Consider the following 24,496-nt stretch of genomic DNA (forward strand, 5'->3'; position numbering starts at 1 on the left):
ACACGGCGCTTACGGGCGCGCTATCCATGCACGGAACCGCAGTTCCAGGCGTCCCTCACAGGCTCACATAAGCGCTGCACTTCACCACAAGTTCAGATGGGTCAAGACGAAGGATCTGAGAGGCACGTTACCAGTAGCCGCCTTCAACGCCACATACCAATACCAACGCGACAATCCACAATTCTGATGCAACACGACCAACCCATACCAATGCACGGCGTGTTGTGACTGGTCCAAAACTTGAGATTTTGATCCATGCCAGGCCCGGTGGTGAGGATCAAACACAGTTCCATTTGCTTGGACTTGGCCTACATGACCTTGCAGAACATCAACTGATTGCCGCTGAGTGTTGGTCCGATATAAATCCTGTGCTCTGCTCGCCGTCTCCAGTGTCGCTCCAACGTCTCCTGATTTCTCTGTCCAAGCTGTCAAATTCAGACTCCAAACCCACCATGTACTCCATCCGCAGTCTCTCGACTCTTCTGGCCCTGTTTCTTGCAACCCAGGTGCAAGCCCAAGAGATGTAAGTTCTCCTTCGAAGCAGTACCTTGAGAAACTTTGCTCTAACACTCGACACAGCGATGCAAATTTGACACTCACTTTTTCCAACGGGCAAGATCATGGCCCCCAGAACATTTCGTTCACCATGTGGGATAGACCCAATGCCCTCTATGCATCCACCTGTTTCGATCTCGCCGACGTCTTCGGCAACACGAGCACCAAACACTTCTGGGATTATAGCGTCGAAAATGCTCAAGGCTTCAGCCCAAATGCCACTTGGACAGCTATGACCTACAGGCAGCTCAACCAGACCGACCCCAAAGTCGGCAGAGACGCTGCCAGACTTGTCAAGATCTATATGGCGGAGAATTGTACCGAGAGTTCTTATCTGACTTGGGATGGGTTCAGTTGCCAGGATGCCGGGTCTTATCACTTCATGCCTAAGGGAATCAAGAGCTTTTCTGTTCTGGACAGAGGTCGTTACTACTATGAGGATCCTGGTCACTGCTGGGTTGATGCGGAGTTGGGTCAGTCTGCGGCCTCGACGAACTTCAAGAGCTGTCTTGCGGCAGTGGTGGGCGCTTCCTTAGCTGGCATGCTGTTGGCTCTGTAGAAGGGACAAAGCAATGCTCCCATCATTTTAATGTCGAAGCATATCCATTCTCGGTGTGGAGGAAGAGTGACAAGAGAAGAAGATCGTGATCTGCAAACAGCAGAGAACTATCTAGAAGACCAGTATGTTCATCATGCTCTAGCCAGGAATCTACCTTTGTACGTCAAACTACTATCCAAATCTGTAACTCGTATCTTGCTTCCTCGGGAACCCTCGAGTGACATTCTCGCTATGTGGAAAGGCATAGTACCTTCCAGATCAGAGATGTGCGCAGAGCAGGACATGGAATCATCGCGCCCGACTATAATTCTCCTTTTCACGAGACCGTCGCGAATGTTGATGTTTGCGCGCATCACGCACTTTTACACGCCGAGAGAAGCAACTTCCAAGACAAGTGAAGCTCCCATCACTCCGTTTGAACTTGCCTTCACCTGCTTCCTTCCTCTTCCGGCTTTGTCGCGTTAATGATACGCGCTCAATCTTAGTTCAAGACGAGCAAACTTGAGCAAATTTATCTAGGCAACAAGCATCACTTGAATGACTCACATTTCACGCTTCCACACATTTCACGCTTTCACACATTTCACGCTTTCACACATCTCGTTACTCTCGTCTATTTAGTCTGAACTCTTACCTTTCCACCTCTCGATCGCTTCTCCATCTGCAGCAAAGTCAGTTCCCCATCATCTCACAACATGACTTCGACACGCTCGCTCATCGAGGACTATATAGCCAACACAGAACCATACTATGTTGGCTATCCAAGAAATGGAGTCCTCCCTTTCGAACTATCAGGTGGACTCCTCGAGACCGCTCCTCTTCGCCAACAGTTTCCAAAGTTCCGTTCAGGTCTGGCGAATATCGTCGAACTTCAGAACATCAATCTGGTCAGGACTGGAATCTTCGCCCGCGACATTGTCGTCACCAACGGAACCGTTCCAGCACAAACTCTTGTTATTATTGTATCTGGACCTTTCGCCAAGGAAAACCTCGTCAGCACAGTGAGACAAATCCATGCATATGTCAAGCCGTACATGGAAGACCACGCATTCAATATTGAGATGTACAACCCTGCGAGGGTTCAGGGACACCTGGTCGCCGGACCATGTCTCTACTCGATTGAGAGACAGGTTGTTGTCCAGAAGAATCTCGAGGATCATCTCACTCAGGCTGTTCGCATTCTCAAGAACAACGTCGACGATGACTTACTCACTGCGGGCTTCTACAACTCAATATTCCACAAGGACAAGAGCGTCTTGGGTATTCGGGTCAAAGCACTCGCAAAACGAGACTGGTCAAAAGTCTACAATGAGTTGACCATGGCGCTTCCTTCCAGTGTATCTATTATGATCCTCCCAACCAAAGACACCGAAGCTGCTGCACATACTGGGTTCCTGAGCACCTTTCCACGACCTCCACATGTCGGTTCCAGCATCGCTGCCGTTGGTGCCGACCAGTCAGGCACTCTTGGAGCGTACTTTCGTCTGGTTAATCCTAAGGACAAACGAGAGAGAACCGTGTTTCTAACCAACTCGCACGTCATTGAACCCACAGACAAGGTGTTGGCAGATCTGATCGCAAAAAAGGGATATCAGCGTGGAGCGGCTCATGGGACAATATCAGTGTCTATCCAAGCTCCCAGCCATCAAGATCTTACCGCCAGTCTTGAGTCATTCAAATCCCGTCTAGGCGAGCTGGAAAGTCAACTCGAGCGTGCTCAATTTAAAGGAGAGTTCGAGCGTACCGTTAAAGACGAGAGTCACCTCGACAAAAACCCAGCCAAGATTGAGAGCCGTAAAGAGACTATCAAGGGTCTTGAAGCAACCTTGGCTCGTCCACAAGACGCAATCATCGGACATGTACTCCAGGCTTCCACTCTAGGTCTTAAAGGAAAGAGAGGCAGCAAGATGGATTGGGCACTCGTTGAATACACTCAAGACGAGACCAAGATCAAGAACGAAAGACCCGACCTCGATAGGGCCCCGAAAAGCGATCCACGTCTGGACGAGTACGAAGAGAGGAGCGAGGTTTGGGAGCTGAAGAAGCTAGAGTTCAATCAATGGATCTGTTTCAAAGGTCGCACATCTGGCGTTCGCACAGGGTACACCAATGGCTGTCGCACTTTCGTCCGCGCAGCATCCCGCCTGAACATCAAGAAGCCCATAGATGAGAGCTACGAGCTTGAAGGTCTGGCCGGAGATATTCCCGAAGAGGCTGAACTTCGCGCCTTTCCTGACATAAGCGTTTTTGTCAACAGATTGGGCCCTCTGACTCAAGGAGGAGATTCTGGAGCTGTGATCTGGGATGTTGAAGGAGATATCGTGGGACTGACTTGGGGAATGGCCGCCAACCAGTTTGGCGCGATCATGACGAGCATTGACGAAGTCGTGGAGGATATCAAGGACAAGACAGGAATGGATCTTGAGCCCATTGTGTCAGAATGAGGCATTCTGCAGTGCGCATGACCTCCCGTGTAATATACTATGGAGAATCGGCGATATCCGCCGATGATAAAATGCACATTCTCTTCCAAACTTTTGTTATTGCCAAAGTCGTGACCATCATGTTCTCGGTCCTGAGACCTTCAGCGCAGCGAGATATTAGATTAAGGTTTGTGGTGAGAGGACGAAACTAACTCACAAAAGCTCAGCTCATTTAAACTTCATCCATATGTTCTGAATCACACCATCATCTCAAGCGAGCAAGTTACAATGCAGCTCGCTCTCGACACTGCTCCTGTTTTCCTCTAACACGGCGCTTCATCAAGTTTTCGGCTCGGAGTCTAGTCCTGGACACTTGATCGACCGCCCATCATGCTTCCCCCCAACATCTTTTGGTGCCTGCTATCCTTCGCCGTGGGGATTCGAGGTTATGCGGTATCACAGCCGACACAAGTCGATCTCTCTGTATCTACTGTCAGCTCCGGCTTCTCTGACAGCGCTCTTGCTGCACGCAATATCAAGGCCATCAATCTACAGACCACTACAAGCTCCACTTCATGCGGCTCAGACCCATGTAAAAGCGCGACTACAAGCTCTGCTTCCTGCTCTTCCTCAGATCCATGCCCAAAGGATACCACAGAGACCGAAACTCATCTCGCAACCGTAACGCTACAGACTACAGAGATGCAGACCGCGTACATCACTGACCACGTCACCACCACTCAACACACAGTACGGATGTTCACCAAAACCATCAACGTTGCAGAGACTGTAACGTCAACCTCGACAGTGACAGGATGCAGCACTTTCACAACCATTGTGACGACGGTGTGGTCGACGACGACTACCACGAACATACATCCTGCACCCACCTCAACGAGTTCGGGATGTGGAAGTGCTAGTTGCACGGTGACTACCTCGGTGTTTACTGACAAGGATGTACCTACCAGCACCACACCCGCGAGCACGGCTACAGCTTCTGGTTATGATGTTGTGGAAGTGATCTCGGAGGAAAAGATGAAGGAGCTGCTAGCAAATAAAAAGAAGGAGCAGCAGGTTGCAGAGAAAAAGAAGGATATTGCAGACAAGGAACTTCAGCAGAACGGTGCAGGGAGGAGCGCGGCCAAGCTCGTTGCTCGGCAGAGTATGGAGTCTGACGGCGATTTCTCTGCTTTGGGAGGACTTACCAAGGAACCCAGCGTACGTGCGGTCACACTGCCACCCTTTGGAACGACGCTTACGACCAGAACGCTTCGAGTTCCTCGCGGAACCGAAACTGTTGGTACCAAGACCACTACGCAGTCTCCTTCAGTCTCGGCAGGGAGACCAAGATTCGAGGGTTCAGAAGTTGGAATGGTTGATTCTGCTGCAAGTACAACACTGACTGCTCGTTCAAGTCTGGCTTGCATCACCATTCGCTCACAAGGAGCTCATTCGACAATCTGCCCAGATAGCTCATGTTGGAATGGTGACTGTTGATGACAGAGGTGGAGAGATCTGGGAAACGTGCGAAACGGTTGATTGTTCGTGTTGATCTGCGAGAGTAATCGTGGAGTGGAATATTCATCCTGTGGCGATATGGTATAGCAGACTTATTAGCTCCTCGTATTATTGTTCATGTCTGGAGAGACGATTTTTGAGTGTTAGAATCGAGACGAGATTGTTGACGACCCTTGAGCGGTCTTGAGCCGTGTGTGGGGTAAAATTGAGGCTCTGCTCGGTATACCAACGGGTTGATGACGTATGCCTGGAGCTCCTGCCGTCTTTGTCGCGTTCCTGGCAATCACATTGGGCGATCTGACAATCTGTGATGCAAGTGGTTTGTTTTTCAGCCGCAATGAGAATACTCGCGTGTCCTAGATAACAGCGCATCTCCCCCTGTCAGCTTCCTCTCGAGCACTACCAATCTACCGCACTGAAGATAGCTCTATCACCATCACTATGACGGGGGTCAAGGAAGACTTTGTGATCCCATTCACGGGAGCCCTGCAGGCATCCCTCGCCGTGCTGTTGACCATCTTCTATGGTGTTATCGCAGCTCAATTCGATCTGCTGACTGAGAAGTCGGCGAAGGATATCTCCAAGGCTTGTGTCAGGCTGTTCCTGCCTGCTTTGTTGATCGTCAATGTCGGACAGCAGCTGAGTCTCGAATCTGTGAGTAACACTGCCAAGAAGAATATATGAAGAGGGAGCTGACATGCAGGTGGTAGGGAACCAAATATCTGGCTGTATTCATTTGGGCCATCATCTACAATGTGCTTAGCATGGTATTCGGTCTTGCAGTGTGAGTCTCATCGAGCATACTGAACTTTGTCGTCAACAGACTTTCCGCGAAGCTTCATGGACAACTTGAGCCTCAGCATCCTATTTTGCCCTGTTCTTGACGCTTGCTGACACATTCTTGTACAGGACCAAATTCCTCAATCTGCCTCAATGGGTCACTCCCGCCCTCGCTTTTAACAACACGACTTCTCTCCCTCTCCTTCTCGTTCAGTCTCTGCAATCGACCGGCATCCTCGACTCGCTCGATGCATCCAGCGACACCGTCGACCGTGCCAAATCATACTTCCTCGTCAATGCCATGGTCTCGAATTCTTTGACCTTCGCCCTTGGCCCTCGCTTGCTCAACGGACAGAACGAGGACTCACCAGATGAAGAGCCCGAGAAACCAGACCAAGACGAAGATGCTGCAGAACGAGCCTCCCTCGAGGAGCATCAAGAGCAGAACGAAGAGACATCACTTCTGCCCAACCGTGCTGTACGTCCTGGAACCAAGGTCATCTACAAGACCCACAAGCGTCTGAGTAACTACTACAATTCGCTCTCTCCTCGTACGCAGGCTACATTGGACTTCCTCTATCAATTCTGGAACCCACCTCTCATTGGCGCAGTCATTGGTGGGATTGTCGGCTTGGTTCCTGCCTTGCACACACTGTTCTTCAGTTCGCCCAACGAAGGCGGCTACCTCAACGCCTGGTTGACTTCATCCATCAAGAATATCGGCGACCTCTTCGCATCCCTGCAAGTCGTCGTTGTCGGTGTAAAGTTGTCTCAAGCCATGCTTCGCTACAAGAAGGGCGAACAGAGTGGCAGCGTTCCTTGGAAGCCTTTCACCATCATCACTATTGTTCGCTTCGTCATCTGGCCTTTGATCAGTATCCCTCTGGTCTGGGTCTTGGCAAGCAAGACTAGTGTTCTTTCTGACGACCCTATCTTGTGGTTTGCCATGATGCTGATGCCTACTGGGCCGCCGGCGATGAAGTTGACTGCACTTGCCGACGTTAGCGGTGCTGGCGATGAGGAGAAGATGAGTATTGCAAAGTTCTTGACCGTAAGTGGACGCACCTTTACACTCAGCTTTGTTCTTTGTGAGATTCGAATTGACTGTGATTTCCAGATCTCCTATGCTATCTCACCTTTGATCTGCTTTTCTGTGGTTGGTGCATTGAAGGCCAGTCAGGCTATCGCTAGTAGCTAGACAAGTCTGGAGAATCCGGCATCAATGAGGCAGTGAACCCTTCGTATTGGGGATGGCGTATCTCAGTATCGCTGGTTTCGCAGTCTCGTCGAGATTTATTGCATGAAGTTGTAACATGAGATTTACACTTTGAAGCCATAGGTCATTTTCTGAGAGTCACTGGGCCTCTCCTCGCGACTTATCGTCCGCCGTATCTCGCAAGAGAGATGATGGCCTATATCTGCTCTCTTCCTGGAACAAGAACTCTGCTTATCGTGAGCGATACCTTGACGAAGGTGCTAAACACCAAAGATCCAAGCATACGGCCGACTCCTAGTATATAATTTTTCGGCAAATGCGACGCAAGCAAATGTGTATGATTTCAAGCGCTGCATCGTGCACCGCCACGCCTACTTAACGCAAGGGAGGTCTCAAGACATGAAGAGTACTCGAAATGGCTCTGGGGAAATCATTCCATGGCGACGTGCTCTCGTCCATCCGTCTCAGCGCTTGAGGCGACTCTGAGCATGTTCTTCACAAAAGATGAACATACCGAGTTGCGGCCCATGTTCTTCTCAAGTCGTCTCAGTAATATCCTGTATGCGCGCAGCCATAAGTGTACCATGAAACTCTTCGTGTTCGCTACTGCTTATCCGCTCTACCCTTGACAACATCCTGCTGAGTTTCCACCCCATCAATTCTCTCAAAGCACAATCGTTGATCCTGTCCGAGAAGGTGTGAGCCATGGCTACGTTCACGGTGCCAGTTGCGCTTGCAATGGACAGAAGGCTTTCACGGATTACCATTTCAAAAAAAACACTAAATCATCCTAGATCCTACTTTGACACTTTTACCAACCAGGCTTCCAACAACTCATTAAGCCAGCGAAACTTTCGGTGACTATCTGAAGACACTCTCGGGATTAATGTTCCGGACAAGAATCGCCACTCAAGATCTGATCATCTTGAGCCTTTTCTCTTTCCTGCACGCTCATATTGCTTTCTCGTTCCTCTCTATCCACTACTTCCTTCGGAACCTCATAATCCAAACACTCTGGTGGCGAGTCGATCTAGATTTCGCCCTCGTAGGAGTGCAGCATCTCAGAGACTGCATCAGGAACTCCATGTGACGAGCCAACGTAGAACTGTCGCTCGTCTGGTAGAGCGATACGGTCTGGCTCTTGATGCTCTTTGACTGCAAGTGTTTGTGTTTCTCCACGGTCGATACCGGAGGGATCTCGAGAGGGTTTTCCAAACTGATGTCGCCATATCGCGTATACGAGAATTTGGGAGTCTGAGCTGACTGTCGCACACAGCATGTGCCTTTCCATGCACCATATTCCACGAACCCCAGTCATCTTCGGAAAACCCTTCCACGCACATGTTCGATCGGGCCATACTTGCAGCACAAGGGATTCGGGCCACTTTCAACAAGTCGGTGAGAGCCAATATTGGGAGATAAAAAGGTTTTCGGTATCATTGTTTATGCGACGACTTCAGAGGCGCTGACTGTGACTTTGCCTTTTTCTAACAAGGTGTTGGAAGCCGCAAGGTTTTCATGCTTTTCCAGTGTTGCTTGTTGCTCTTCTTGAGCCACATATGGCTCATCCTCCTTGTACACGTCGTACTTATATCCACTCGCCGTGTGATCAGCTCTCACGCCTGCCTGTCCAGCGCCATAGACCTTCTCTCTTGCTGTCAATCCTTCCTTCGCACCCTTCTCAGGGTACACGCCGCGACGACGCAATTCAGGGATCAGAAGCTCGACCACGTCCTCGAAAGTGCCCGGTGTGGTGACGTAGCCGATGTTGAAGCCATCAAGATCAGCTTCGCGGACCCAGCGTTGCATCTCGTCTGCGACGGTGGCTGGTGAGCCGACACCAACAGGACCGAGACCTCCAATAGCCACTTTCTCGGCGACGACGCGAGGGGTCCACTTGGGCACCTCCTTGCTGGTAGTGGTAAAGGCGTGGAGCTGCGAAGTCACCTTGTGAACCTCCTTTGAGTCTGCAGCGGTGATTTCCTGGTCCAGAGGAATTGTCGAAATGTCAATGCCAGTCCAGCCAGAAAACAATACAAGCCCTCCTTTCACGGAGGCATACTTTTGAAGTTCAGCGAGCTTCTCCTGGGCTCCCTCATCTGTCTTGCCCAGAATTGGCGTGAAGGTGGCGAAAAACTTGATAGATCTTGGGTCGCGGCCTTCCTGCTCTGCTAGCTTGCGGATTGCATCGATGCGAGGCCTCAGGACTTGAGGACTGTGACCAGAAACAAAGATGGCCTCTGCATGCTTGCTTGCGAAAGATGAACCCGCAGGAGATGTGCCTGCCTGGAACAAGAACGGTGTACGCTGAGGCGATGGATCGACGATATGTCTCGTCTCAAGGTTGAAGTACTTTCCTTGGTGCTTTATGGTTCTGATCTTATCGGGGTCAAAATAAGCATCGTTCTCGGCGTCAGCGATGATGGCATCGTTGCTCCACGAGCCTTCCCAGAGTCTGCAATCGTTAGTGGGAGAAAATTTTGTCGGGTCATTGGAAGACGAACTTATAAAGTAATCTCAAGTACTCATCAGCTTGGGCGTAACGTTCATCATGGTCAATGGGTGTATCAATGCCGATGGCCTTGAACGCTGCCTTCTTCCACGAAGTCACGATGTTCCAGCCGATACGACCTTGAGTCAAATGATCGAGCGTCGAAAAGCGCTTCGCAAGCAAGAATGGTGGTTCAAACGAGGTACTTGCTGTAATACCAAAGGCGAGATTTTTGGTCACGGCTGCCATGGCTGAGATTGGCTGTCGTAATGGTTAGGCCTGAGTGATAGGTGTTGCTGCAGACGAGCACTTACGATGGTAGGATCAGTCACGGGCCATTGTGCTGCGCGGCGAATACACTCATCCAGACTCTGCTCGTATGTATCGTAGCCGCCATATGTGTCGGCCAGGAACAGAGCATTGATGTCGCCCTTTTCGAGTAGCTTTGCCAGATCGATCCAATAATCCAGTTTGCGCTTTGTGGTTGACTTGTCGCTAGGGTTCTGTGGGTGTTAGTCGTTGCAGTCGGAGCCGAGTATGTATGTTTACTCACCTTCCATTGTCCTGGCGAAAGATGCCCAATGGTGCTCATGTCAAAGGCATTGATGAGGATTTCTTTGTTAGCAGCCATTTTTGCTCGGATTCAAGGAGGACCAGTAGCGATTGATTTCACTGGCAGTGACGAGAAAAGCATTATATGTGTTCGGAAAGGCCGGTGTTATTGGGACCCCGCACCATCAATGTAAGTGGATCTCGTCGTGCGAGCACGCCATCCACGGTATCACTCTGCACGAGAATTCCACTCATGCTCGGCATCTTGACAAACCTACCTATCGCCTACATCGCCGAGATAACCACATACAATCATGTCTTTATCGTGTCGGGGTAACGAGCATATGTGGTTGAGAGGGCCTAAGGTATCAGGACCCTGCATTGTTGATGGAAGTGGATGTTGTCGTGCGAGCACGCCATCGACCGTGTTCGTTCGCGCGGTGTTTTTACTCGTGCAGTGAAGCTTGAGGAAGGAACAAATCAACAGCCGTGGTGAGCGGGGTTCGGGAATAAGAGCAAACATGGCAAACATTCTGCCCCTCGCACCACACCAGCCTGCGGCCAACTCATGTGTTTCCTTTGTAACTTCCGGATGTCGGATGAGATTATTCTTCGAAAGTGCTTGGCTTCATCGCAAGTCACGTTTATCAATGCTTAGCACACGCGAGTGCGACGTTCTCGTCCGGTCAAAGATAACGAGCATGTCGCGAGCTCGCACGTAATCCATAGCTCCAATGTGGTGATTCAACCACGGCAAGAAGACCGAATAATCTCCAGCACTGTCTGTTGGCCGGGACAAAGTTCACATCACGAATAAAATGTCAGTCCATCAGCCTTTCTTGATCGAAGTCCGACGATACCGCCAGTCCTTGAACCATGGCTACTACAATTGCTATCCCCGTTAGCAATTTACCAGCGTATCCCAACGAGAAGGAACCAGCTGTAGCAGTCATCGAAACTACTCAGGATTTACTGCAGGATGTCAGCACGAACAACAAGGACGTCCCTGAGGAGGACTGGGTCTATCCATATCCGACCGACTTCGTCCTCGGCGATCACCCCATCGATGATGTTCGTGAATTGAAAGTCAGTGCCATTTTGTCCGAAGAAGGGAACAACTAGCTGACGACGATGAGGTCGCCGTGATTGGAGCTGGTCTCGCCGGCATCACCGCTGGCGCATTATTACCTGCAAAAGTCCCTGGCATTCAATTGACCATCCTCGAGAAGAACCCCGAAGTGGTATGTCAAAGCTCCCATCTCTTCGTCTTGGGCATCCGCTCAAAGTTGTGTTCTCCTGATTTCGGTGCTTCGACGAAAAGTGCTGTCCAACGAAAGCTATGGTTGACCTATCTGACACTTGTTAGGGCGGTACATGGTTCGAAAACAGATACCCCGGTGTACGCTGTGACATCCCCGCGAATGTCTACCAAACCAGTTTCGCTCCGAACACTCAATGGAGCGAAGAGTATGCTCAAGGTCCCGAAATCCTCGCCTACTGGAAGGGCGTCGCAGCCAAATACGGCGTCTACGATAAGATTCGATTCAACAACAAAGTCGTGAAGACGGTCTGGGAGCCAGAGAAGTCTCAGTGGCGACTCGAGAATGAGGATGTTGTGGACGGACGCAAGACAACGGAGTACTACGATTTCGTCATATTAGCCATCGGCCACTTCAACGAATGGAAATTACCTGACTATCCGGGTGTGTATCACAATTGACTTGGACCCAAGAAGTATGTATCATCACTGACTATGAGCTCACATAGGTATCGAACAATATAAAGGACACCTCCGTCACTCGTCCAACTGGGACCCAGAGTTCGATCCAGTCGGCAAGCGGATTGCAACCATCGGAAATGGTGCTTCTGGGATACAAGTCACACCTGAGCTGCAGAAAGTCGCAAGCCATTTGTATCATTACGCACGAAGCCCCACATGGATTGCCGGAAGCTTCAACGGCTCAGCAAGGGAGCGTCAAGCAACCGCACTGCTGTTCACGCCAGAGGAGCTCGAATCTTTCAAGGATCCGGAGAAGTACCTCGAGTTCCGACAAGAGCTAGAGGGCCCGTTCTTCAGGCGATACGATGCTGTGCTCAGAGACTCTGAAACGAGCAAGAATGCTGCGCGTGATTTCAAAGAACTCATGCGTAAGCGACTGGTTGAAAAACCTGAGCTTCTCGACCAGATTGTTCCGGATTTCCCTCCTCACTGCAGAAGACTTACTCCTGGTCCTGGATACCTTGAAGCGATTACAAAGCCCAATGTCAGCTTTATCCAAACGCCAATTTCTCATTTCACTGAGGATGGAATTGTTACGAAAGATGGTATCCATCGCTCAGTCGACGCCGTCATTTGTTCAACAGGCGCGAACGTGGACTTCAGTCCGCCATTCCCAGTCGTAGCTGGTGACTACGACCTTTCTAGAGACTGGCGTCCTGATGGCAAATTTGGCTGGCCGTATTCTTACATCGGTGTTGCTACCCCGGGTTTCCCAAACTTGTTGCATCTAGCTGGTAAGCCGCTTGCTGCGTGATTGTCCTTCCAGTTCTGTCCCTGACAGCCTTTTTAGGTCCCAATGCAGCAGGTGCCTCGGGCTCTGTGCCTTTCTCGGTGGAAACTCAGGTAGCATATATGGCGAAGGTTCTCCGCAAGGTGAGCAGCCAAGGAATCTCGACCTTGCAACCATCAAAGGCTGCAACCGACGACTTTGTCACGTACTGCGACGCATTTTTCCCTCGGACAACTTTCTCACGCAAGTGCAGCAGTTGGGCGAACGGAAGAAACCCCGGAGCTCGCATTCACGGTCAATGGCCAGGCAGCGCGAGCCATCTAGCTGTTGTTCGGCGAGAGCCACGATGGGAGGATTGGGAGTACACGTATGTTCGACCAGAGAACAGATTCGCTTACTGGGGAAATGGTCGCGCCAGGAGAGAGCTGGACCCCGAAGGCAATGTTACTGCTCACCTAAAGTTGCCGGAGAAAGTCGATCTCAGAGACCTGCATGAGACCTGGTGGGATCTGTAGAGAAACACATCGCAACTTCGCAACGTGATAATCACCACGCTCTTCCTGCACGGGTGCTGGAAGCAATTCCCTTACCATGACAGGGCGCAATGATTTCCAGACTCAAAATCCACCCAAGGGAAGCATAAGCTACAACTCATCCCCACACTGCCCAAGACTATCGTGCATTTCTGAAGCTATGCGTGATACAATTTTGGACATAGGGAGGCAAACATGTTGTAGAGAGTTTTTATGTTCGCCTTCTCAGAGTCTAGTTTGTGGTTCCAAGACTCCCCTCAAGCAGTAACGATCCTGATTTTGACCGAACATCATACAAACCTCCACCAAGCGGGGACCAAGGGGCGAGATCCACATGAAGATACATCGAAACGAACTTTCCCTGCTCATGACACGAAACGTGCGGCATACTTGGCTTCATGCGTGAGCTCCGAGCACGCACGCGACAAGCTTTCCCCTGCTGAACCACCAAGACAATTGCACAATCATATCCTTCCTGATGCCATATTATACGCCGAATCACGGCACCGTACTTCTCTCCGCTCCCGCTGGAGCTGGAGGAAATGTTGAGGCCAACACACCCAAATTGACAACATACCATGTCAATTGACTCCACTCCAGGTGCTTCTATCCACTGTCAGCATTCTCGGCGTCGATGTCGCAATGGAACTGTCTGCAATGATTGAACAAATATTGGAGTCATAAGTCGGCATGAAAGCCTCGTCCAGTGATCCTACCCATATCATCTTGAGTATCGATGGCAGAGAAAGACATCTACCGTACAGGCCGCAAGTGGTATGACTGGTATCACCCCAGCGATACCAAAGAGGAGCGCAAACTCATCGCCAAACTCGACGTCCTCATCGTCAGCTATGCCTTTGTCACTTACTGGGCCAAATACCTCGACCAGAGCAACATCAGTGAGTCTACAACCTTTTGACCCAACCCCCAAACGTCACTTACATGACTTCGCACCACAGATAATGCATACGCCTCAGGCATGTCCGAAGATCTGAATTTCCATGGCAATGAACTCGTACACTTCCAGATCATGTATAATTTGGGTGCTGTGTTGGGGCAGATACCCTTTGCACTGCTGTTTCCAAAAATCCGCATGAATATTCTCGTGCCGGCTTTGGATATCCTGTGGGGTGTTTTTACACTGCTGCAGTATAGGTCGCAGGGGTATTCGGAGATCATGGCGTATCGATTTTTGGTGGGGTTGTTTGAGGTGAGTGTTCTAGAGGGCTGGTGTCTCGGGTGGACAAGTGCTAATCAATCATGCTTGAAAAGAGCGCATTCTTCCCGGCTGTACACTACGTGCTAGGTGAGTTTCCAGAATGCTCTAGCTATGAGATTGAAAGTCTTGAGCAACCATGTCTTTTGATCCAGTAGCTGATAGATCTTGTCTAGGGAGCTGGTATCGCGGTGATGAGATCAGCAGAAGAGGCGGTATCTTCTATGTTGGACTTACCTTGGGTACTCTTACTGCCAGTCTGATTCAAGGTGCATGCTCTGCACATCTTGACGGTGTTCGTGGTTTAGCTGGATGGCGCTGGTAACGTGTACACAAATATGCACATACTTCGACAACATACTGACTGTGCCAGGATGTTCATCATCAACGCCGTAATCACCCTACCGCTCGGCATAATCGGCGTCTGGGTCTGGCCCGGCACACCCTCAAACTCCAAAAGCGTGTTCCTGTCAGAACAAGAATTGACGCTTGCAAGACAACGACTGGAAAGAGCAGGCCACACCAGCGACCACAAACCCTTTTCCCTCACTCTTCTCAAAAAGGTCTTTTTCGGCTACAAACTCTGGATCCTCGTCATCTGGGACATTTTCTTCTGGAACGCTTGCCTCAACGCCAGCACTGCCCCTTACCTCCTCTGGCTAAAGAGTTTGAAGAAATATCCAAAATCTCGCTTGAATGATTTGAGCGCTACAGCTCCAGGCCTAGGCATCTTTTACGTGCTGTTCATTTGCTTTGGAGCAGATTTGGTGTTTGGAAGAGCTGGTGCCATCACCATTGCTCACTCGTGGAATTTGATTGGTGTGTGCATCTTGTTGGTTTGGGATGTATCACAGGCTGCCAAATTCTTTGCGTACAATACGTCTTATTCGGCTGTTGCCATGTCTTCTGTGCTCTAGTAAGTTTTACTGAACACTCCAATCTCCAATTCCTTCTCATCCATCTAGCAATGGTGGAAGTCATATGCTGACGAATTTGATGAAAACAGTGGTTGGGCAAACGATATCCTCAAACACAATGTCAACGAAAGAGCACTTACCTTGGTAGTCATGAACGCCATAGCTCAATCAACCACAGTGTGGACACCCCTGATTTTCTGGAAAACAGTCGAGGCACCGAGATATACCAAGGGTTTTTCTTTTACAGCGGCAATGGCGGTGTGTCTGATTGGCATGACGTGGATTGTTAATTTCTTGCATCAGAGACAAGAGTGAGTTTTTGGACTTTTCCGTTTGATTGCTTTTTGGAATCGAGAATGCGGCTGACGGAAAGATGCACAGGAGACAATTCGAGGAGAAGAAGTTTGCTGCAGGGATTTCTTCGAGCAATGATGATGCGGTTGAGAGGGTTGATACTAAGGAGGCTACTCTGACCAACGTCAGACCTGTCTCAGAGATCTAGGATGACTATGACTTGCAGGAAGGGGGGAAACTCGGCGGAGTCGCTGAGTGGGGATAGTCCAGTGGAAATGCGTCTTTCTCAGGAAGTGCCGGTCATCGAGTTGGAGCGCATCGATCAGCAGCGAATGTCAAAGACTGGTGTAGTGGAAGATTATGGAGTCAGGTATAGCAAAAAAGTCATGTTTGTTCGTCATTGGGAAAACTACATGTGTAATCCCTCACCCTCTACTGCTTGATGTCGAGAGCAATGCTGCTGAGATAAGCACATCTCTCCTTCTGCACAGCATCCACATTCTCCATAGCTGTAGCATTAGTGACAAAATGCAACCTCTGCTTCTGTCCTTGAGTCCATGCTTCCCAGATGGGAGACCCCTTGAGTCTGTAAGTGTTGGGGTTGTAGCTTCTGATGAAACTAGTCCAGTATGCTTGGGTGACAGGAACAATGTTGGCATTGGTAGTGCTGTAGGAAGCAGGAGCATTGCCTTGAGTGTTGTTAGGGCCCCAGATAGCGGCAATCTCAACAGTGTGAGTGACTCCGCGGCCGGCGGCTGCAGCAACGGGGTCAACGACATCCCAGTGGTAGTTGTAGATGTCCTTGCGGTTGAAGGTCGCGGCGTAGATATCCGAGATATTGATGCCGGGGCAGTTGTAGCGCAACTCTCCGTACTGATCACTAGCTTGTCTCCACCAAGCGCCCGAGTTAGGGAACTGGTTGCTTGCATTATTGGGGTACAGTTTGTTGATCTTCTTGATTTGGCTGAGCGTCAACAGCGGAAACTGATTTTTGAGGAACGTGTTGCTTTCGCCCTGGGAGGAAGTGTTGACGGGGACGAAAACAGTGCCTTCGTTTGTGTCGTCGCCGTAGATGGCAGGCAGCTTGATGAAGTTTCCCTTGCGGTAGGCAGCCATGGTGAGATCGGTGACGACGTCGCCATCGAGGGTAGGGCCATACATGTACAAGGGAGCGCCCTCTGCGCCGGGGAAGGGAGTGTTGATGTTTTTGGTCTGGAGGTAAGTGGAGTTCAGGCTGCGCAGACAGGCCAAAGTGTCGTTGGAGCTTGTGCAGCCAGTGCGGATGACCAGGTTGTCGTACATGAACTGAGACTCGTTGATACTGCGGACAGCAGCGAAGGACTGGGATTCGGCGGCTGAAGCGTGGAAGAGGTTGTCATTGCGACCGTTGTGTGCAGTGAGCAGCAGAGTAACGGACGCGGCACCTGCAGATGCACCCCCGATAGTAACGTGCTTGGGATCACCTCCGAACTTCTTGATGTTCTTCTGTACCCATTGCAGGGCCTTGATCTGATCTCTGAGACCGTTGTTGGGGGCACCGCCCGTGACAATCTCATTGGAAGCCAAGAAGCCGTAAGGACCAACGCGGTAGTTGAAGTTGACAACGACAATGTTGTGGTTGCTGGCTTCGATCAGACCGGAGCCGTTGTAGTTGGGGTTCGAGTTTGTGTTGAAGCCACCGCCTTGGATAAAGAAGTAGACGGGGAGAGGGTTGTCCGAAGTGGCATTTGTGGGTGCGAAGACGTTCAAAAAGAGACAATCCTCGGATGAGGTGTTGCTGGGTGCGGAGCCGGTCCCCAGACAGATGTTTCCAGACTGTGCGTTGTGTTGTCAGTGAGGGTAATAGCATGGAGAACCATTTCACAGTACGTACAGTGTCAGCAATGATGGTAGTCTTGTTCTTGACCGGATCAGAAGGAGCCGCGAATCTCAAGTCGCCAACCGGAGGGGCAGCATAGCGCACACCCATCCACTGAGTGATGCCATTACCAAGCGGAACACCCTGGTACTTGGAGTAACTGACATCCACCAAAGGCTTGACAGCGCCAACAGCAGACACACCAACCAGTCCTGCAAATAATGAAGAACGCATGATGTGAGGAGAAAGGCTGGAGAAGGATGAGGAGGGGTACGATCTGCAGATGAGGCGGAAGGTGCTCGCCTTTATAATACCAGCAGATGATCTGCCGATGTTACATCCATCTTCACGTCGGCTGGTATAGCCTAAGTAAAGCTGCCACCCCGTCACGGCTCACGGCCCATGAGGAGCATTTGCCATGTCGCGCCCGCTGCACATTTATACCTTGGGGTCAGTGGTGGAGAAGACTGGAGCGAGTCCTCAGACGCGCCTCAAACACGGCATGCCGAATTCCTCCACGTCGGCTGCCTCGTGTTACTGACCTGCCGAAAAAAGTCAATCGGTCGCCGTTCTTTCCGTGCCTACTTTCCACGGAGAGCTTCCGAATGAGAACCCTCGAGCCACAGAGAATGATTTCCAACTCGTATCGATGTGAGAAACAGCTGAATCTCCATCAACGATCAACCCGAAACCCGGCATAAACAAGGATTATCGAGGCCCTATCCTTGGCCTAGGTAATTTGAAGCCTGCCAATTCAGTGCCCAGGAAATGAATGACAAGACCGAGGATATATCGCAGAAGAGAACAAGCCACCGCGTCAAACGACGTGAACCGGGCGGAGGTCGAGTGCGGGCGGGCACTGTGGGGCTTCGATCCATCCCCTCTGTGGGGGCCTGAAGAACATTGAAATTGGCAAGCCCATCCAAGCCTACAGGACTGGATTCATATACTACACACGCTAACTAGTCATACAGATAGAGTTCAATCAGCATTAGCTTGGCAACTAGGACAGAGACAAGAATTTACAAATGTTGTGAGTTTATACCATGGAGTATCTAATGCTAAACCCGCTAAGAGAGAAGAATGACCTTTGGCAGTCAGAGAGAGGCCCATGTGAGTGAGTAGGAGAGAGAGGAAGAAACGAGGCGAAAGAAACACACAGATACAACCATCTCCCAACTCCCGCCTTTGCCAGATAGTCTTGTGTATACAACAAGATGGCAAGGTCGTTGCTCACTCTGCCCCAGATTCCCAGCAAAAACACCGTGCGCCAGGCAATCGCGCAGAATGTCAAATCTTTCGCAGTTTGTACTCTTTCCTCGCCTTTGCATGTCGTCTTCTGTTCATGCCTGGAAGGCGTTGGCTGTGGAGATGCTGTTGATGTGACGGCAAAGCACAGCTCTATAGGCCATACACGTGCCAGCCGTCAAGACCATCATTTCCAACCACGTTGGGTCTTGCTTTTGCCGACTCGACGACATCCCCAAGGTCATGAGCTGTTCTGGTACCTAACTCTTGGTCAAGTCACAGCTCGTCATCGTCGATCTCACTAGGCTTGAGCAAACCGCCGACCTTCATAGCACGCTCTCTCTCCTGGGTCTTGGCCTCTTGAGCAGCCCTCTCACGATCCTCAATGAACAACTCGGCGTTGTCACCGGCAAACTCCTTGAGCTGAATCAAGAAGTCGCGCAATGTGAGCTTGAAGCGGTTGATGTCATCGGCTTGAGAGAAGAGATCTGTGATGAACTTCTGGATCTGTGCAGGTGTAAGGTTGGGGAAGGCGTTGACCAGGAGATTGCCAACAAAGTTTTGGAGAAACTCTCTGTTCGATGTTCCAGCAGGCGCCATGTCAGAAGTGTAGATAGGCGAGTTCAACTTGCCAGAGCCAACGAGGTAGAACATCTGAGCCAAGAGCATAGACTGGTACTTGAAGCCGGCCTTGTGGTCCGAGTCGGTCAAGACGAAGAAGACATCCTGGAGGATGGTGGTGTAGAAGTTTTGGAAGAAGGGTCCGCTGATCTCGCCATCGGTCTCTGACATGTTCTGGACGAGTTCGTAGCACATGTTGAGACCTTCACCCTCAACCAAACGGTTGTCGTGCTTGCTGGCCCACATGCATGAGTCGATGACGAACTTGAACTGACGTTGGTCAAGCTGGAGGAGGGCGGGGAAACAGCGCAGGTTGATCTCGCGGAGAAGCTTGAAGAACTCGACACGGTGTTCGGGGTATTCGGAGAAGTCCTTGTTGATCATGTCGAGAGTGCATTCGAAGACAGCGCCAAGAATGCCAGGAACGTCCTTGGTCATCAAACCCTGGGAGATGTTAGCATGTTGATTCTGATGAGATGGCATAGCGATCAAGCCGACCGAGTGTCTGCTACGATTCGGGGTCCAACGTACTTGAAGCTTCTTGATGATGGTGGTCATGACGTTCAGGACCTCGGCCTCGCGAGCATCAGGGACATTGTTCTGGTAGTCAAGAAGAACGGCTTGCAACAAGTCGGGCACGAGACGCTCGTGCACCATCTCCAAGTCGTCAGCCTTGTCAACGTAGGTGCTGATCAACTTGAGGATCTCCTTCTTGATAGTTCTGAGACCGCGGACCTTGGGCATCTTGGTGGCAATGTTGCCTACGGAAGTTAGCGAAAATTAGTTGGATATGATTGAATCAGACTTACCATCCTTCTGCACAGCTTCGTCGATGAGCTGACTGCTGGCGCGGTACATTGTGAGCATATCGAGGTAAATCTTGCCGATCTGAGGGTAGAAGTAACTTCCGACCGAAGAGCAAGCCGAGACATTGGTCTTCATGATGTTGCCCACAACCTTGATGGTCTCCGAGTCCTGGAGGATGTTGGGGTCGACGTGTGCAGACTGGATGATGGCGTCCCAAGCTTGGTTAGGCAGAGCCATAAGTTCGCCGATCAAACGCTCCTGCATGGCCTTCTGGCCCTGGGCACTGATCATGTAGCCGCAAGCCTCGTAGAAGGTGTGAACCTGCTGAGGAGACAAGTCACAAGTGATCTTGCGCATGTTACGCACAATCTCATCGATGAAAGGCTCCGTTTCACCGGGCTGGGTCAGGACGAAGTGACGCTTGCACTTGTTGGCGATCTTGATGAAGGTGTCGCAAGCCATGTCCTGGACACCCTCGTGGGTTTCGTGCATAAACTCGAAGAGCTTGTTGACGACCGTCTTGAGGAACTTCCAGTGGGCCTTGAGGAAGCGAGGGTACTGCCCGACGATGTACATGATGTTAGACGCGACAACGGCCTTGTTGTCCTTGCCGCGCTTCTGTTCAGTCAAGCCGAGAAGGTCCTTGATGACGGTGACCAAGAAGCGCTTCTCCGTCTCTTCGTTCATGGCACCGGAGATGGAACCAATGGCCCAGCAAAGAGTGTTGCAGTTGGCCCACGACCATTCAGAACCGTCGACCTGCTTGGAGAGCTTGTCGGACATGATGGTCTCGGTGTCGACGACGTCCAAGTGAGTAAGGAAGACCAAGCATTCTCTGGTAGTCTTGTAGAGTTGGATGGTGTCGCTCTCCTTGACGAACTCACGGACAATCTCACCCTCGTCATTCTCGACGATCAAGACTTCCTCGGGACGGACCATCTTCTCGATCATGACTTGGCGCAAGTTTGTCAAGACCTCACCATACTTGTTCTTGCGGAGAGGGTAGCCGGACATAGCCGAAGGATGAGGAGCGCCGCCGTTGGAAAGACCGCTCATGGTCATGCTAACCAGGGGGTTGAGGTCGGTGATGGGAAGTTGCTGCATTTCGTCGTAGAGGTCGCATACCAGCTTGGTCCAGTATTCCAGGCAGATCTTGAAGATTTCGCGGTCGTCAATTTGACTAATGCGGATGAGGTAGAAGTGGCCGTGAACCAGGAAGTCGGGGTTGGGCAAGTTCTCGATGATGCTAAGGTGGTTAGAGAAGAAGTTGGTCAGGAAGAGCGCAAGGTTCTGGACAAATTCCTGGTCGCGGCTGTTGCTAGAAGCGTAAGTTTGCTTGAGGTCGAGCGACAGAGGAATGACGGTAGAGATGGTAGTCATGGTGTCGGTGAACATGGCGATGAGCTTCTCGTTGTACTGCTGCTCGGTCTGCAGACCACCGACTTCTGTCAAACACTTGAGAGTGACGTTGCGGAACTCGGGGACCTCAAGGAAGCGGCTGCGAAGAGTCTCGAGCAAGCTGACGCCGGTAGGTGGTGTCTCGAAGATGAAGCCTAGAGGAATCCAGTTGAGGAAGCGCAGCAGTGTCTCGAGGGTGGCCTTGATCAGCGAGGGTTGTGTGGCAGTGCGCAGAATCTCGCTGCACAGGTTGTAGATGGATGTGAACTCGTCACACATGCTCTGCTTGAGTTGGCGCGTCTTGGACGAGGTCATCTGTTCGGCGGAGAAATCGAAAACTTCTTCCGAGAGCAGACGCAGGATGGCCATGTTGTTTTCGCAAATGGGCAGACTGCTGTGGCAGGACGAGATGATCTCGTTGATGAAGGTGGGCCAGTTGTGGGGCCACTCCTGCTTGAGAATGGAAACGAGGACCAGGTTGAGCTTGTTGATCAAAGCTCTCTCCTTGCGCAGGCTCTCATCGGTGCTCGACATTTGGATGATGAACTGGACGACAAAGTTGCGGATTCCCTGGCACTGCTCGCGGGGCAGGACCTTCCATCGCGTCATGATCACATTGTCGAGGACTTGTAGGCCAAGGACTGTTGTTGGGCGAGGTTAGCACATGTAGGAAGAGGTCGCGAGGGAAATTGAGAGATGGCGTACACTTGGTCTGAGGGTATTGAGCGTCTTGGAGAATCTTGTCGACCATGAGCCATGCGTCGGGGTTTTCCTTGAACTGCAAAGCGAGTCAGTGGGGAAGAGATTGAGCGGGTAAGAGCTTGCAACCGACCTGATTGAGGGTAGCCTGAGCTTGTTTGTGCTGTTGAGAAAGTAGTCAGCTTAATGACTGCTAGAGTGAGTCGTGTGGATGGCGCACCTGCTCTCCGTGACCGCTGTAGAAGGCTTGGACAGTGGCGTCCAGCTCCTGTATTGACGAAGCCATGGTGGGGGAAGCGTTCGGCGAAGGCGGGTGGTTGTTGCGGCTGGAATCTGATACGGCGCGCTGCCTGGTGGGAAGGTAGCTTGTGTCTCTACTCTAGCATGCGTCTGCTGAGAGAGGCAGAGGGTGGGCGGTTTGATAGAGGCCGGACAAGGCGGGGCGGCGCGTGTAGAGAAGAGGCTCTGGTCGGGACAGAGGGCGCGTCTGAAGTGAAGAAGCGGAGGGCTGAGTGTTGGCGAGAAGACAGCCGGGTAAGCGCACAGTTGCACAAGAGGTTGGGAGTTGTGGTGGACAGAAGGTGGTGTTGGACGAGATGGTTGTCGAGCTCTCTGAACTCTCGGGCTTGCCTAACGCTCTCTCTGCTGTTGCTGCTGCTTGCTTGCCTTTGGAGGCTCCTGCGCCTGCCGCTTGCTTCGTTCGGCCTTGGCTGTTTGACCTTTGGCCGACGCCTCTTGTTTCTTCTAGAAAACACCGTGCTAGGCTCGACAAGGCAACCGCTAAGCTCTTTGTGCATCGCTCCTTCCGCCTTTCCTTTGTGTTCGCTGCACGTCACTCACCTAGCCACTCTCCGAACCCATCACCTTTGCGACTATCACCACTACAATCCTACGACCATATCGTCAGTTCATGCCGCCGTCCTGAGTCTGCACCAAACAACCATGTCTCCAAACCAGTCCAACGTGGCGTCGGGCACGCACGGCAGTCTCACCCTCACCGCCTCGCAAGCGGGGCCTACCACTCTGCGTCTGAGGGCCGCAGCCGAGCCTTCCGAGGGCCGTCGCATTCAATGGGCTGAGGATGTCGTCGACAATGAAGGCATGGGCAAGAAGAGCTCGAAAGGTATGTTTCCTTTCAACATTGTGTCTATCTTTACTGAGACACGACAATAGTATGCTGCATCTACCACAAACCACGCGAGGCTGGTGAATCCTCCGATGAATCATCCTCATCATCATCCTCCTCCGACTCGGACAGCGAGCCCGACACTAGTAGGGCCCAGCCGGCAAATCGTCGTCGAAACCAGCATCAAGACTCAGACGGCCCATGCGACCATGATCATACCGACCCTGCTCATTCGCATGGCTCTGAAAAGGGCAAGCAGAAGGCCCGCAAGCCCAGCCCGAATGCCTATGAGAGAGTGCCCAGGAGAAAGACACCCAAGAAGGACTGAATGACGACCAGGAGTCAAGGCACCCCTTCATTTTATTTTGACAGCCAGAGTATCGCTTGCGGTCCCATCATACCCCTCAAAGAGCTCGGTCCCGGAAAGAGACCAGCCTTTATCGCAAAATGTCGTCTGCAAGATGCATTGTAGGCGGGATGGCTGCACAGGAAGAGGAAGTCCAAGGCTGGTCTGGCGGTGTGCTGTTTGATCCGTCTCATGGATGTTCAAGAGAGCCATGTGTTTTTGCAGTTTCATTTGACGGTTGAATCGTCACCGTTGTCCTCTTGAGCAGTTTCGGACTGGTCGACATGCTGCATTGGTATTCTGACAAGCGTTTGGGGCAGAGGGAGGTGGGGTTCGGGATCGGGATCGGTCTCCTGTTGAGGTTTTGCTATGTGGGCTGCACAAAGGTCAGCAGGTGGGAACAGTGCAGCAGTCGGGGAGCAGTGCATACCAGAAGCCATGTGGATGGCTCTGAGAACAGTGTGCCAGTTGGAGAGAACAGTTGCGATGGCTGCTAGAGTCAGTACGGGTAGTCATGTCGGCGACAGTCGAACGCACCCTGGGTGCCATCTGAGAGGGTAGATAGCTTCTCCTCCAGCTGCTCCATCTGACCAGCGAGACCAGCACTAAGTTCGCGCAATTGTTTGAGGTTCTCTAGCTCGGCACGTTTCTCGTTGATGCGCTGCTGTAGGGCAGATGTTTGCGAACTCGATGTCGATAGTGATGACTGGCGAAGATGCGAAGGGAGATTGCTGGTAGGTCGATACATGACTGCGAATATGTGGTTTTTGTAGTTGAGACGAACAGTCGGTCAGGTCGCGCCTTCGCTATGCCTTGAATGCTGACGGCC

General features: G+C 51.3%; 11 protein-coding genes across 11 annotated transcripts; 7 read left to right on the forward strand and 4 right to left on the reverse strand.

The window, feature by feature from the left end:
* Nucleotides 1–452: 452 nt before the first annotated feature.
* M436DRAFT_63437 (uncharacterized protein) lies at nt 453–1,114 on the forward strand (the record flags this gene model as incomplete). The annotated part of the gene is made up of 2 exons (XM_013572703.1): nt 453–523; nt 580–1,114. 2 exons carry the CDS (start codon nt 453–455, stop codon nt 1,112–1,114), a joined length of 606 nt encoding a protein of 201 aa, XP_013428157.1.
* A 695-nt stretch (nt 1,115–1,809) lies between these two features.
* M436DRAFT_81508 (uncharacterized protein) lies at nt 1,810–3,558 on the forward strand (the record flags this gene model as incomplete). Its single annotated transcript, XM_013572873.1, has 1 exon — nt 1,810–3,558. The coding sequence occupies one exon, from the start codon at nt 1,810–1,812 to the stop codon at nt 3,556–3,558; it is 1,749 nt and encodes a 582-aa protein (XP_013428327.1).
* A 369-nt stretch (nt 3,559–3,927) lies between these two features.
* On the forward strand, nt 3,928–5,034 carry M436DRAFT_81509 (uncharacterized protein; the record flags this gene model as incomplete). The annotated part of the gene is made up of 1 exon (XM_013572874.1): nt 3,928–5,034. The coding sequence occupies one exon, from the start codon at nt 3,928–3,930 to the stop codon at nt 5,032–5,034; it is 1,107 nt and encodes a 368-aa protein (XP_013428328.1).
* A 462-nt stretch (nt 5,035–5,496) lies between these two features.
* Nucleotides 5,497–7,033, forward strand: M436DRAFT_44666 (membrane transporter; the record flags this gene model as incomplete). Its single annotated transcript, XM_013572439.1, has 4 exons — nt 5,497–5,709; nt 5,766–5,839; nt 5,965–6,886; nt 6,953–7,033. 4 exons carry the CDS (start codon nt 5,497–5,499, stop codon nt 7,031–7,033), a joined length of 1,290 nt encoding a protein of 429 aa, XP_013427893.1.
* A 1,461-nt stretch (nt 7,034–8,494) lies between these two features.
* Nucleotides 8,495–10,173, reverse strand: M436DRAFT_72472 (HK97 family phage prohead protease; the record flags this gene model as incomplete). Its single annotated transcript, XM_013572788.1, has 4 exons — nt 8,495–9,506; nt 9,556–9,803; nt 9,857–10,045; nt 10,096–10,173. The coding sequence occupies 4 exons, from the start codon at nt 10,171–10,173 to the stop codon at nt 8,495–8,497; spliced, it is 1,527 nt and encodes a 508-aa protein (XP_013428242.1).
* A 797-nt stretch (nt 10,174–10,970) lies between these two features.
* M436DRAFT_72473 (FAD/NAD(P)-binding domain-containing protein) lies at nt 10,971–13,119 on the forward strand (the record flags this gene model as incomplete). The annotated part of the gene is made up of 5 exons (XM_013572789.1): nt 10,971–11,180; nt 11,231–11,335; nt 11,461–11,797; nt 11,862–12,608; nt 12,665–13,119. 5 exons carry the CDS (start codon nt 10,971–10,973, stop codon nt 13,117–13,119), a joined length of 1,854 nt encoding a protein of 617 aa, XP_013428243.1.
* A 754-nt stretch (nt 13,120–13,873) lies between these two features.
* On the forward strand, nt 13,874–15,585 carry M436DRAFT_45506 (MFS general substrate transporter; the record flags this gene model as incomplete). Its single annotated transcript, XM_013572591.1, has 6 exons — nt 13,874–14,036; nt 14,097–14,347; nt 14,410–14,447; nt 14,534–14,674; nt 14,727–15,269; nt 15,360–15,585. The coding sequence occupies 6 exons, from the start codon at nt 13,874–13,876 to the stop codon at nt 15,583–15,585; spliced, it is 1,362 nt and encodes a 453-aa protein (XP_013428045.1).
* A 411-nt stretch (nt 15,586–15,996) lies between these two features.
* On the reverse strand, nt 15,997–17,656 carry M436DRAFT_45200 (alpha/beta-hydrolase; the record flags this gene model as incomplete). Its single annotated transcript, XM_013572529.1, has 2 exons — nt 15,997–17,379; nt 17,438–17,656. 2 exons carry the CDS (start codon nt 17,654–17,656, stop codon nt 15,997–15,999), a joined length of 1,602 nt encoding a protein of 533 aa, XP_013427983.1.
* A 1,290-nt stretch (nt 17,657–18,946) lies between these two features.
* On the reverse strand, nt 18,947–22,481 carry M436DRAFT_63444 (uncharacterized protein; the record flags this gene model as incomplete). The annotated part of the gene is made up of 6 exons (XM_013572704.1): nt 18,947–19,735; nt 19,823–20,052; nt 20,101–22,137; nt 22,202–22,274; nt 22,329–22,358; nt 22,416–22,481. The coding sequence occupies 6 exons, from the start codon at nt 22,479–22,481 to the stop codon at nt 18,947–18,949; spliced, it is 3,225 nt and encodes a 1,074-aa protein (XP_013428158.1).
* Nucleotides 22,482–23,137: 656 nt separating this feature from the next.
* On the forward strand, nt 23,138–23,649 carry M436DRAFT_45303 (uncharacterized protein; the record flags this gene model as incomplete). The annotated part of the gene is made up of 2 exons (XM_013572557.1): nt 23,138–23,318; nt 23,369–23,649. The coding sequence occupies 2 exons, from the start codon at nt 23,138–23,140 to the stop codon at nt 23,647–23,649; spliced, it is 462 nt and encodes a 153-aa protein (XP_013428011.1).
* Nucleotides 23,650–23,894: 245 nt separating this feature from the next.
* On the reverse strand, nt 23,895–24,415 carry M436DRAFT_72478 (uncharacterized protein; the record flags this gene model as incomplete). Its single annotated transcript, XM_013572790.1, has 3 exons — nt 23,895–24,043; nt 24,098–24,157; nt 24,205–24,415. 3 exons carry the CDS (start codon nt 24,413–24,415, stop codon nt 23,895–23,897), a joined length of 420 nt encoding a protein of 139 aa, XP_013428244.1.
* Nucleotides 24,416–24,496: the final 81 nt, after the last annotated feature.

This window comes from Aureobasidium namibiae, assembly GCF_000721765.1.
Source record: "Aureobasidium namibiae CBS 147.97 unplaced genomic scaffold scaffold_7, whole genome shotgun sequence".
Taxonomy (NCBI): Eukaryota; Fungi; Ascomycota; class Dothideomycetes; order Dothideales; family Saccotheciaceae; genus Aureobasidium; species Aureobasidium namibiae.